General features: G+C 40.9%; 1 protein-coding gene across 1 annotated transcript in view; it reads left to right on the forward strand.

Moving 5' to 3' along the window:
- myo15ab (myosin XVAb) overlaps positions 1-13,702 on the forward strand; it is a 50,413-nt gene that overhangs the window by 34,777 nt on the left and 1,934 nt on the right. The window contains exons 49-68 of the mRNA XM_080302592.1: positions 1,741-1,856; positions 1,960-2,019; positions 2,164-2,239; positions 2,339-2,454; positions 2,560-2,678; positions 4,000-4,141; positions 4,339-4,450; positions 4,539-4,613; positions 7,193-7,398; positions 7,493-7,608; positions 8,252-8,321; positions 8,417-8,489; positions 8,772-8,845; positions 8,969-9,051; positions 9,137-9,267; positions 9,345-9,439; positions 10,379-10,456; positions 10,563-10,659; positions 11,767-11,927; positions 12,014-12,147. Coding sequence (XP_080158718.1) covers positions 1,741-1,856; positions 1,960-2,019; positions 2,164-2,239; positions 2,339-2,454; positions 2,560-2,678; positions 4,000-4,141; positions 4,339-4,450; positions 4,539-4,613; positions 7,193-7,398; positions 7,493-7,608; positions 8,252-8,321; positions 8,417-8,489; positions 8,772-8,845; positions 8,969-9,051; positions 9,137-9,267; positions 9,345-9,439; positions 10,379-10,456; positions 10,563-10,659; positions 11,767-11,927; positions 12,014-12,147 — 2,134 coding nt within the window. The remainder of the gene's footprint in view (positions 1-1,740; positions 1,857-1,959; positions 2,020-2,163; positions 2,240-2,338; positions 2,455-2,559; positions 2,679-3,999; positions 4,142-4,338; positions 4,451-4,538; positions 4,614-7,192; positions 7,399-7,492; positions 7,609-8,251; positions 8,322-8,416; positions 8,490-8,771; positions 8,846-8,968; positions 9,052-9,136; positions 9,268-9,344; positions 9,440-10,378; positions 10,457-10,562; positions 10,660-11,766; positions 11,928-12,013; positions 12,148-13,702) is intronic.

Below are 13,702 nucleotides of genomic sequence, written 5' to 3' on the forward strand. Positions count from 1 at the left end.
CACTTGGGAAATTAATTTTAAGATTTTATTATTCACATTTTAAGCGCTTTATTGCTTGGTTATGAGCATTATTACTGCTGCCCAACCAGCCAGATTCTCAGCAAGGACTCGGATGACTAGATCAAGTCTAAAGCTGAGTGTTTTTTATTTTCACCAGGGGACTCTAAGCTGTAAAACTGGTTCAGTCAGTGACAAATTTGCCTTTATAAAGTAACTCATAATGTATTTGGAAAAGTGCTTTATGAATAAAGTGGTTGAAATTCCCAAGCTTTTATTTCTCCTCCAAACCTCTATGCCACGTGTTTAGTTAATGTTTTAAAAAAATAACATATATGCTTATTGTTACATAAAGTTAAGGCCAAGCACCCAGAAAAGAGTCTCTTAACAGTTTTCAGGTACTACTGGGTCATTATGTTGCCTCCTTGCCTCTTTTTATCTACTTCTCTGTCCTGCTGACCTCATCTAGGAAATGCCACTTTAATGGTTTCAGGCTTCTCTGAGAATTTGAAATAGATTTCTAGTAATTTGATATCTGGTTATTATAAAGTTTTGGCCTACTCACTGGATAGTTAATGTCCTTGCATTTGGATTCATTTTGTTCTTTAAGTTGGTTATTTGTGTTCTTAGTTTCCTCAGTGTTTGCCAGTCTGCTCCTCCATCTTTCTTCTTTCTGTCTTAATGCCATGGTTCCACCTGAGTAATTTCTTTTGTTTAATGCAGAGTCTGCATTAATTCTCTTTCCACTTTTACTTAACACTTGGGTTTCTTTCCTGCCCTGCATTAGCGTTTTTCCTGCTTCCTGAATGTTTTCACCTGTGTCTAATTTCCCCTCCTGTTCCTTGTTCTCAGTTAACCCAGTGTGTATAAATAGTCTTGACTCCTCTTAATCCCTCTCAGATCATTGGTCTCCTCCCCCTGTTTTTCTGTGATCTGTATGTTCTTTTAGACTTTTAGTATTCTTCACTTTGCCATTTAACAGCTTGCTTTTGTATCTTGACTGTCAGTTGTAATTTTCCTGACATCCCACACTACCTGCTTGTAAACACTAAGTAATAGCTGAGACAACTGTAATAGCTCTCTAAAGGTCAGGATATTGACAGCTGTGAAATGGGACTGTCACAGCAAGCCAGCAGTGAGACCCCACATGACCCTGACGGCACATAGATTCTGAACTATTAGAAACGTTTGACTTTCTGTTAAAAAAAAAGGTTTACAAAATGTTGGAATGAGTTTTCCTATTTTCTGTAGTGAACTAATAGCAGACATAAAGATTCACTTCAATGCCTTCACATTAGCCTCCCCTATACTGTGGAGTGCTAACTAGCACAGGTTAGGGTGCTAAACAGAAATGGGGAGCATAAACACCCTTGTCTGGTTTCCCCTCCTATTCCTTGTTCCCAGTTAGCCCAATGTGTATAAATAGTCCTGTCAGATCATTTGCTTGCCTCACTCTGTGTTTCTGTGATCCACACATGATCTTTTAGATTTTAAGGTGTCTTAACATTGCAAGCAGTTGTTAAACTGCTTTCTTTTGTGTCATGCTTGCATTTTGTAACGTCAAAATAGATAACTATAATAAATTACTCTGGACGTCAGGGAAAGGAGGGCAGTGAAATGCAAAGTTTCTTTGCGTAGCTTAAAGCACAGGTTTGCCTGAGCACAGTCTCATCTCTATCCTCATGTATAAATAAGAGTGTTGACTGGAGGTAACACAGACATAATCTGACCTGTTTTATGCAGTCTCTCGAGAACTTCCAGTAGAGACACAAACTATCCAGACGCAGCTTCATCAGAGGACCAATGAAGAGCACTACACCTACACCAATGTTCCCTGGAGGCTGTATCTGAGGAAGGAAGTGAGCACATATACAAATATAAATCCTAAAAATTCCACTTATTCTGACCTGTATCTCCTCACTATTAAACCACGTTTCCTACCGCATTTCCTTTCCTTCACAGGTATTTTATCCCAAAGACAGCTTCAACAGTCCCCTGGTGCTGGATCTAATTTTCAAACAGGTAACTTTTCTTTTCTTTTCTTTCTTTTTTAAATTTCCAACCCATTTGAGCTCAATAAGTTTAACTAATAACGCAAAGATCATAGAAAGATTCGTCTTAATAATTTCTAACAATTCCTCTTCTCTGCTCTCCTCTGTCCTCCAGATAGTAAATGACACCTTGTCAGAGGCGTGTGTTCGCGTCACCCGGGATGAAAGGCAGAAAATGAAAGCTCTTTTTGGTAGTCTGTCTGTTCTTCCGGGAGACATTTTTTAAGATCGTATGCTTGAATCTCTTTGACATTCATGAGTTTGTGTGTGTCTTTTTGTGCAAATGGCAGCTAAGCACGGCGTCAGACAGAATATGGATCCAGTGGAGGAGCACGTAAAGAAAACTGTTGTCACAGCAGCCAGGGAAACCTGGGAAATATACTTCTCCCGACTCTTCCCAGCCTCGGTGAGCCTGGCGGTGAATCCTTAGGGCAGTATGATTTCTGAGTCGGTGGGGAATTTTCATTTTTAATAACACTTTTTTATATTTTTTCTGTCTACATTTCTGCAGGGTAGTGTAGGAACGGGGGTGCAGGTATTGTCAGTGTCCCACAGTGGAATCAAACTGCTAAAGACTGTAAAAAGCAGTGCTACAGCTCCAGACTACTTCCGAGTCCTAAGACCGTACACGTATGTGCTTGTTTGTCTCTGTGTAGATTTATGTCACAGACAAATACACCAAACATACACGGAAATACAGCACATAATGCAACAAGCAACATTTGCACAATTCTAACAATCTTGACAGTCAGTATTTGGTGTGAACACCTTTAGTTGTTAACACAGCCTGAACTCTCTTAGGAAACCTTTCTCATCTTGTCTTTAAGAAGTATTCAGGAATAGTTCTCCAGGCTCCTTGAAGGACATTCAGAGCTCTTCTTAGGATGTTGGTTGCCTTCTGTTCTCTGCTGATATGATCCCACACTGCTTAAAAGAGGTCTGTTGAGGTCTGGGCCTTGGGGAAGCCAATCCGTGACTGATAGTTTTTCACTTTTCTGTCCAGTTATGCCTTTACTTTACAGATGGCTATAGGCACTCACTGTTGTACCTCTCATTTGATCTCCTCTATACATACTGATGACCAAAAACTTTCAAATTTGGTGCTAACCCATCTCAAACGAATTAGCACTGTTGCCTCACAGCAAGAGGGCTCTTTGTGGAGTTTGCATGTTCCCTCTGTGTTTGTGTGGGTTCTCCCAGAGTCCCGGTACTCTTGCTTCCTCCTGCAGTCCAAAGATATGCAGTTACTGGGGTTAGGTTAATTAGTAACTCTAAACTGCATAGTTGTGAATGTGAGTGTGAATGGTTGTCTGTCTCTGTGTGTTAGCACTGCGACAGACTGGTGACCTGTCCAGGGTGTATCCTGCCTCTTGCCCTAAGTTAGCTGGGATAGGCTCCAGCAGCCCTGCAACCCTAACAAGGGTAAGCGGAAGAGAATGGATGGACTCCATTAGACCTGTTGCTGCTGCTGCTGCTGATTTTCAGTCCATGCCTCAGCCTTTTCTCCCTGTTTTCCTTCATGGCTTCTTCTTTCCACTGTCACCATTTCCATTGTCAGTGAATAGTTTTTCCTATTTATTAGGACATGACTTTCTGCTATCGATAGTTTCTTACCTGACACTTCTTTTATTCTTTGGCTTCTTTTTTTGTATATGAAACTGAAGAAATCAATTATGTCTTTATATATCAGGCCGCAAAAAAACATTCCTCTGAAAAGGACTGAAAATGAGGGGAAAAACCAGCCAATGTTCAAAGGAAAACTTTGAATGGTCTTCAGAAAGCCTGGAGAACCAGACCACCTAAAAAAATTGAGAAGAAATGACGGTTGCCTCGAGACTTTTAGACAGTCCTGTATCTCCAAGCTCTCACCAATCTGTTGTCTGATAGTGTGTTTTATTTTGTTTTGTTTTTGTTGTTTGTTGTTAAAATATTTACTCCGCTTTTTTTCCAGCTATGCCGACATCCTGTTTGTGACCATCCCATCTGAGAACATGCTGGAGTTCAATCTGACCAATGAGAAGCTCATACTGTTCTCAACCAAGGCACCACAAGTCAAACACCTCATAGACATGTTCATCAATGAGATCAAAAAGGTACAAAGCACACACACACACACACAATTCACCTGAAACATTCAGCTTAAGTAGGTTATACCAACGTCCAGATACACAAAGATAAACAACAATTACACATATAAAACATACGCAGGTATTTGAGCTGTTTAAAAAAAAAGAAAGAAAAACCAAAAATAAGCTCTTTTTTCTGTGTTTTTCCCCTTTTCCCCCTCAAGGACTCAGACTACGTGATTGCAGAGCGTAACTTTGTTACAGATGAACGCTCGATGCTCAGTTTCCATAAAGGTGACATCATCAGGCTCCAGGTTATGGATGGGCTGGAGAAAGGTGAGGCACTGGTGTGGAAGTCACGCTGTATTCTGTGTGAATCTGCGGCAGACTCATGAGCTCATATTTGCCTTTGTTCATTCTCCAGGGTACAGCTATGGCTGCGTGGTGAGGAAGAAGGTTGTGTTTTTGGAGGAGCTCAAAAGAGACACTCAGGACTTTGGTATTTATGAAATCCTGTTATTTTAATAACAAAAAACAATCAGTTTTGCACAGAGTTCCCAGATGTTGGACGAGGCCCAAATATAAACAAAGCGACAATTCAAAATGACGGTTTTAAAGGATTTACTAAGCTATGCTGCGCTGTGTACCCTGGGGATGTGAGGGTATTTTTAAAGCCAGGGAAGAATAGCTGCAGTCGTGTTGACGGCGCCTGCGGCACTCTTTAAATACAATATTGTATCAGAAAATTATTTTCCAGATGGATGACTGCAATGCAGTTCCAAAACTATTGATTTATGTGTTTTCTTGAGGACATAAAAGATGAAATGGGATCACAAATGTCACGTCAAGCAGTCAGTGGATAAGACAAACTACAGCAGAAGTTTGCGCACATATTTCTAATTTAATCTGACGTATTGGTTTTGTTTTTCGGGGTCTTAAATTCAGAACTTATAAATTGCTCATATAGCACTCCATGCTCATGTTTTATTCATGTGAATTCTGCCTGCGCCATTGAGACCGCTCTCATTCAACCACAGTCTTTAAATGGTAGCATAAAAAGCTATATTTTTACATAAATTAACCTTTAATGTTAAGTTGATTTATGGGCTGCATAAAACATTTTTCATCAACTACATGCCTGAAATGTGCGTTTGTTTTTTCTTTTTTAAGATTCATTGCGTGTGTTCTTATGAAACACAAAAAGGGACTTACTGCTGACCTTGTGGCAAAGTGCTGGTCCCTATAAGCCGACGTTTCTTTTACTTCTGCCTGAAACAAGATGATCTCCAAAGTTGAGACACAACGGTTTTCTTATCCAGTTACTTCTGTCACTTCTCTTTGAGTTGGTCCCCGGCCCTGTTTACTGCTTGAGGATGTTAAACTTGACCTTATAGCCACATGAAAAGCTAAAACAGTTTTATTTATTTTTAGAAAGGAAAGCAACATTGTTTTTGAGCACTATATCAAAATTGGAAGATTAACAATTCAGGTTTTTTTCAGTCATATTGCCACAGGAGTATAAAATCATGCACCTAGCTATGCAGTCTGGCCATACAAAAATATGTGAAAGAATGGGTCAGTCTACAGAAGGGATATCCAACTCATTTTATGTAATAGGCCACATACTGCTTACTTTCATCTAAGAGTAAACCTCCCTTTTTGTCACTGTAAAGAAGTTTAACTGCACATTAAATCTGTCAAATATCGTAATATAAGCAAAAAAAGAAGGAAAGTTCAACAGTTCAACTCATTTCTTTCCTGCATGATAAAGAAATTAAGTAAATAAAAGACATCTGTCAGCACGATAATCCCCAGACTGACCTGTAATTACAAAAATTTTTTCATTAATTCACAGGAAATTCTGTTTCTTTTTATCTTACTGTTGGTCTATTGCAAAAATCAGACTGATATTTCTATTGTAGATAGTGGAAAAAATGGGTTTTCTCTCATTTTTTTGTTTATCTTTTACATAATTACTTTGGTGTAGTAAGAATGGCCACAGGGAGGTCTTTATCAGTGGAATGCTGTATTTTAAAGTACACAATTTAAACCCTCCTTCACATTTCCAAAGCCATCAGGTGGGCGAGATTGGAGTCCTTGTTGATTTCTTCCTCCGGGTCTTAAGTTTGACACTCCTGTTCTAAAGGGTTTCCTAAATTTGGGTGTGGAGCTGTCATAGGATGGTAGCTTTGCTACAAGTCAGTTGGTGACATTTCTTCACTCATAGATATTTCCCAATCAACTGCAACATGTACTGTTGCAAAGTGGAAGCATTTAGGAACCACAGAAACTTGGTGTAAACTTACAGAGCAGGTTGATGGGTTGAGCTCCAAACCTCCTCTGGCATTATCATAAATACGAAATCTGTATTTATGGAGCCATGGAAACTGTGGCATAGGTTTCCATGGCTGTCCAGCTGCATGCAAGCTTTACATCACTGAGCAAAATGCCAGCTGTCAGATGAAGTGTCTCAGGACTCTAGAGCAGTCAAAACATATTCTGTGGATTGATTAATTTTATTTCTCTATCTGGTAGTCTGATGGATGAATCTTGGTTTGACAAATGACAACTGCATGCTTCTAACTTTGCTTCTTCTCCTCAGAAAACTGAACCAGTTTTCACATAAGTCTGAAAAAGAAAAAAACAAACGGCGTCTCTGGAAACTATGAGCCAGCTGACAGGTTAAACTATTGAATATTGCAGCATTAATTTCATCACTCGCTTAGCTTCGAGGATTGCTGCAGCACCATGTCATGTTTGGGATCAGGGTTGGAGGTTGCCCCATATCAGATAAGTTAGCCTTATGTCTCTACAATTATAGAGGAGACTGCCTTTTGTGCCAGGTTATCAGTGTGGCAGCAGAGAGGTGGGAGGGGGATCACATCTTGTAAATGAATGCAAAGCCTGCAGATAAAGATCCGACCACTTTAATTGAAAAGCTGACCTGCTGGTAGAGGAAAGGCCGATAGCGATCAGGATTTGCAGTAAAGCAAAAGCTTGTTTAGGCACAGTGAACAATCAGCTGTTTGCCCTGCATCACCTGCACCTTGTTACCCCTCTGCTCTGTCTGCGCATCAGGCTGGAAGTTTGGCGCCGTGTTCGGCCGCTCCGGCGCATTCCCCGCCGAGTGCGTCCATCCCGTCGCTCCTCCTGACTTCCTGTCACTTCCACTGGACCGAAAGTCGGAGCCTCGAGGTGGAGCAGGACAGTTCGCTGTGTCATCAGCTGTCGCTGTCGCCGTAGCATCCACCATGGCCGCGCATGAGATAGATCAAACAATTGAGGTTCACAGACACTCACACACGCATACAGATTGCTTGTTTTTCTGTCAAACTGAATTCAGGTTGTTTTTCACTGTCACTCTTTGCCTTTCAGAAGGTCTCTGTTGATGGCTTTGCTGATGGAGATCTGGATGAAAGCGCCCTGCAGGACACGAAATATGACATGCTGGAGTTTGCCAAGAAGTACTTCAGACAGGCGCCCAGTGGGAAAGGGTGAGGGAAAACACAGAATGAGTTTACCGTGCTCTAACAGCAGAACAGGAAAAAGATGTGTTAGTTATCTTTTGTTCTTAGTAATCAGCAGGGAATAGACAAAGCCACCAGACTTCCTAACAATAACACTGTATTTTCATGTAAAATTATCACTGAGTGAGAACATTAGAAGCAACAGAATGTCTCCTTAATTTTAGTGCACAGTCTTCAAGTGGATGCAGCTGCTGAGCAGCAGGAACAGCGAACCTGTTGCTGTTAGAAATTTCACTAGGCAAAGATAAAAGAGTGAAATGAGGAGGTACGGCCCGAGAAGGAGCATCAGAAAGGGGCATCGAAAGTAATCAAAAATACTTGAGTTACTTTGAAAATCATTTAGGAGCTAGGCGCTCCTGTGTTCACAAGTTCTGCATTGAAATACAATTTACGATGCTAAGTCCTGCTCCAATGATAGAATATTAAAATGATGTAACACTGAGAGGTACTAATCTGCATCATAGGTACACTGAAATCAGTTGTGTCGAAAGTGCTTGCGTACTCTTGTTTAGATACATATTTGAAGGTTGCTAATTTTCAGGCAATTCAAATAAATGCTGTTTTATTGGAACTAAAAGGCAACATGAGGCATGACTGACTGTGTTCACAGAGATTCCCTGAAGAGCAAAAGCAAGAACAGAGACTCCCGGGAGCCCATTGAAATGATCAAGTTTTCCAAGGTGCCTTCTTCTTTGCTCTCAGTTTTGCTGTCGTAACACTACGGCCGCACCGCGTCGTTCGCGTAACTTTTCTTGTACTGTGTTCACCTTTGCAGACGCCTCTGACTGAATCTCTGATAGAGTTCACAGACCCGGCCATGAACAGAGTGGCAGCCGATCTCTTCCTGTGTAAGTTCTCACCTTCTGTCGTCTTCAGTTACATTAATAATTTTCTGATTTTTTTTACAACCCGGGCTTCAAGTGATCTTCTGTTCAGAGGAGATGTTCTCATATCCTGTGCCATCTACTGCATATCTGTTCATCTCGGCAAAGCAAGAGCTGAGGTTCCTGCTTTTTCCCCGTAAAAAGGATTTGAGGGGAATTTTTCATTATGTGATTTGACCATCTGAAGTTCAGGTTTAAATGTTGGTGTGCGTGTGTGTGTGTGTCCTGGTTATGTATTTTATGTAGCCATGATGCGTTTCATGGGCGACTCTCCATTAAGGGGGCTAACAGAACAGGAAGTGGTCAGCACTTTCCTCAAGGTAAACATACAGATCATTTTTCGCCTTGTCTACTCTGCTGTTTTCTCTTTGACAGCTGGCTAATCTTTTTATGCTGTTCTATGTATTTTTGTGTGTATGTGTGTGCGTCCATCCACCGCTCAGCTCATAAGAGAGTTCTCCTTGATGAGGGATGAGGCTTACTGCCAGCTCCTCAAACAGCTTACCACTAACACCAGCTCCAAACCGTAAGTCCGCACACCGACACACACGGTACAAGCCTCTTTCATCACTGAGCCTGTGATTCCGAGCGTGCACTCCTGTGCTCCACAGCGACAGTTGCCAGCGAGGCTGGCGGCTGCTGTACATCCTGACTGCTTTCCACTGCTGCTCTGAAGTCCTCAAGCCCTTCCTCCTCAAATACCTGCAGCAGGCCTCTCGCAGCGCAGGAGTGCAGTATCAGGGTAACGAGCGCGCACAAACACACAGCTTTTACTGTCCCGTGAGTGTAAATGTGTAACGTTGCCTATAAAATTGGCAGGCATAGCTAAAGCGTGCGAGCAGAATCTGAAGAAGACGTTCCAGTTTGGCGGCCGCATTGTTCCACCCAACAGCATGGAGCTGAAGGCTATGATGGTCAGTGTCTCTCTTTAATTTATGTCCCGAAGTTTCCACTCACAGTTTATCACGTTTGCTGATTTGTGCATAAAATGAATAAAAAGCAAAACTATTTGCTGTAAATTGTACTAAAATAATGGTGTCAGGTTTAGGGAGCATTCAAAGCTGAAGCTACCCCAGCGCTTCAGTAGTGCTGTGCTCCTGTCTGCATTGTTTCGTTGCACCTCTGTGGGTGTGTACACTCTTTGTTCACTATATTTTTTTTGTTACAAACTGAATAAGGACAGACACAATTTCCAAACCCAGTCTGCCTTGAATTAGAATGAAGTTTACTCCTATTATGTTATGTTACAGTACTGTTATTGATGTAAGCAGTAAGTTAATGAGGTAGCTGGCTGAACTGAATTGGCTTTTGAAAGATGAAAAGTTATATTCTATTTTATTGTAATAGGCAACAAATTGAATGAAAGATCAAACCAAGCAATGGTCGGATCCCACCAGCAGGCATTGTCTGAATAATCAAAGCTTTTTTTCTCCCCTCCCTCTTTGCCAGGGAACTCAATTGTTGTCCAAAATCTATTACACATCAGAAAGCCACAGTGTTGCAGTGGCTGACACGCTTCTGGGGATTCTAGTGTGAGACTAATTCCCAACAAATGCACAATTTTCTCCTGTTTCAGCAATACTTGGCAAAAAGTGCAGCGTCCAGCTTTTTTAGCAAATAACTAAAGGATGCAACTTGGAAGCCACTTTAAAAGATTTATTGAGGAACCAGCAGGCTTGGGGGGCTGAATGCTACAAACAGGAGAGCCTAATGAGAGAAAAACATGCTGTTAATTTAAAAAAAAAAACAGGTTTCATTGGGTGTAGGATCTTGTGAAGTAGCCCCACTTATACAGTGTGTGTAGTTTAATCTCTAGCAGTGTATTACATGTGTATGTGTTCGTGCCTCCTCAGGCGGGACGGAGTTCAAAACGTCAGCTGTTCCTCTTCCCCGGGGGTATCGAACGTCATGTGAAAATCAAAACTTGCTCTGTAAGTGCTCAGCTGCCACTTTCACCATCACTGGTGTGCATCATGAGAGCGAGTGCATCCATGTGTCTGCACTGACACTGTTGTGTTTGGGTTTTGGTTTTTTTAGGTTGCCCTGGAGGTGATCGAGGAGCTGTGTTATGAGATGGGTCTGCACAAGCTGGAGGCTATGGAAGAATATGCCATATTTTTAGTGACCAATAGAGGTATGCTCATGGGCAGCTTGTCTCAAACACATACAAACACATACATATTAAACTTTGTATTTATGCTCTTTGAGAATCTCTGTTAGTTGCTCTCTGAGGTTTAGCTGTAAGAGAAAGTCAGGGAATGGTAAAACTCATCATCTAATCCTTTGCAGGTCTTAAAATGAGGTAAATACAGCCCGCAGTGAACATAACACACGACGTATTGCATTTTTAATTTACCCAAAATTACACTAAAATGCAGAAGCAGTGTGCGGAAAAATTAATTACAACTGTCATGGTTTCTATCTGACTTAACGGGGTAAGAAGCAGCCAGCTGCTGCTAATCAGATCCACTCGATTAAAGCAGAAGTTTCGGCAGGTTGCTCATCTGCAGCATTTTGGTGTGAGTTAACTCTGGAAGGGCTTAAATTTCCAAACTATTTGACATCCACCATTCAACAGTGAGAAAGATTATTCACAAGTGGAAAACATTCAACGCAGTGCCATAGCCAATCAAGGAAACTCAGTTTCCTGGACTCAAACACAACCTGAAGACCGACAGCTTTGCAATTTCAAAAGGTTTATTAACGAGTATGCTCAGGATTTTAACTCAGGAAGACTGGTCTGCCAGAGAAGGCAGGTAAATTAGCCAAAGTGTAATAGGTTATATTTTTTATTTTTATGTCGTGATCTGTAAAACCTTATCATTTGAGGAAGGGGCACCTTCTTTCACATGACTGTACCTCTAAAAGTAAACATTTTTTTGTGTGTATTTAAAAACACAAGTGATGAAGAACGGCCCTATGGCTCGTTTCCTTCTGCTTTATCAATAATTTAATGTTTAAGCCCCTTGAAATGCTCTCACAGTACATATACTTTATACACAAACACCATTGTTGTCTTTTTTCTTCCCTGAGCATTAAATATCTCCACATGATAACAGCTGGCAGCTGCTCTGACTCCTGCGCTTTTCCGAAGCACAGCAGGTCACGCAGCATGGGGCTGCACAGCACATTTCAGAACACGAGTATCAATAGTTTTAACTCCTTTTTGGGGGCTGAGCAGTGGCCAGTGTGAAAATATGCACGTCCACTGTGTAAAAACTTTGCATATTTGCATGTTCAGGTCAGAATGTGCGTCCTTTGAACAAGCATGAGTACATCCTGGATGTGGCGACAGAGGCCGAGTTAGTCGACACCGGCTACAGCTTCTGGTTCAGGCGAGTCGTCTGGACTCAGCCGCTCAAGTTTGACAATGAGCTCTGTGTGGCCACGCACTATAACCAGGTACAACATTTGCTGCACATACTCGGTAGCTGCTGTTTACCTGTGTGTATGCATGTGTGCATAACCCTGTTTTTGTGATTATTTAGATCCTTCCAGACTACTGTAAGGGTCTGCTGAATGTTCTTCCACATGGAAAAGTGAGCGATCAACAGTTTCACCAGATCTCCAAACTGGCAGCTTTGCAGCACCGAGCCAAAGACAACATCTTCATTCCCAGCATGTGAGGAAACAGCAGCACTGAGAAAGTGGTTATAGTTTAATTCTAATGAGCCCCAAAGAGGACTTTAAATTTAACCTGGAGTTCAATTTTACTTAATTTTACATACTTACTTTGTTCTGAACAATTTACTTTAGTGATAATCATTGTCCTGAAAACACAAACTTATTGTACTTTAACAATCCTGATGTCAAACAAATCCCAATTAAAAGAAAATATTAGCAACTAGCAATTAGCTCCAACTCTGTGCATTTAGGCAGATAAACATGGTTGAAGAAAGTTAATTTAAATGACTGAATGTGGCATGGTTGTTCATGCCCGATGAGCTAAACTGAGTATTTCAGAAACTGCTAATCTGCTGATCTCTAGCGTTTTCAGAGAATGGTCTACAGAAGAGAAAATATTCTGCGAGCAACAGTTCTGGTTCAGATTGGCCAGATTGTTCTGTTCTGAGAAGAGCATCTCTGAATGCATAGCACACTGAACCTTGAAACAGAGAAGCTCCAGGCAGCAGATGACAACACTGGGTGGCACTCTTGTTAGCTAAGAACAGGAAACTACATTTTTTTTGCACAATTTGCCCATTATCGGCAAAATCTGGTCTGGTAAAACCTGATTTCTGTTATAACATTCAGAATTTGGCATACACTTTGTACAAGTATGGATCCATCCTGTCAACAATTTATCCTGCAGGTGTAATGGCTTATTTTCTTCAAGCATCCCAGCCCACCTGAATGTTATTCCTGATCGCGTCTATCCCTTTATGGCCACAGTGTACCCATCTTCTGATGGCTGCTTCCAGCAGGATAACGCACCATGCCTAAAAGCTCAGAACATCGTAAACTGGTTTCATGAACATGACAATGAGTTCACTGTACACCTTTGGGATGTGGTAGATTGAGAAATTCTCATATTGTATTTGCAGCTGACAAATGTGCAGCACCTCTTTGATACTGTCATGTTAATATGAACCAAAATCTTTGTGGAATGGTTCCAGCAGCTTGTTGGATCTTTGCCACAAACAATGAAGGCAGTCCTGAAGGCAAAAGAGATCCAGCCTGGTATTAATAAGATGTACCTAATAAAGTGTTCAGTGACTGTAGATGGAAGTCATTCATGATGTAAAAACAGTGTCAGCATGTTTCTATACATTCTTTATGTTTGTCTAACTTCGGTTTTGTTTTTGCCTTTAAATATTATAACTTGTTAACTAAGTTATTCTTGATATTTGAACGTTGAATGAACACTTTCCCCAGGATTTCTGGATGGGTTAGACTTTAAAATGAAATAATTCTGTTCCCATCAAAAACTTTGGTAATACACCCTACAATGACCAAATTTGTTGTGGTCTTTTATATCTATAATGTAGTATTAATGCTCATTTTAGTGGTGAGAAATTACAGCAATTAAAGTGTGAAATAAAGGAACGAGAATTTAGTGTCAAGCTGAAAAATTAAGAGTAAAGACCTCATAAAATGGCCTGCATAAAAGAAAACAGAGTAAAATCTTGTATAATGTTAATGTTTAAGTGGAGGATTCTGACTCGACTTGCAGCAGT

The sequence above is a fragment of the Astatotilapia calliptera genome, chromosome 6 (genome assembly GCF_964374335.1).
Source record: "Astatotilapia calliptera chromosome 6, fAstCal68.1, whole genome shotgun sequence".
Classification (NCBI taxonomy): Eukaryota; Metazoa; Chordata; class Actinopteri; order Cichliformes; family Cichlidae; genus Astatotilapia; species Astatotilapia calliptera.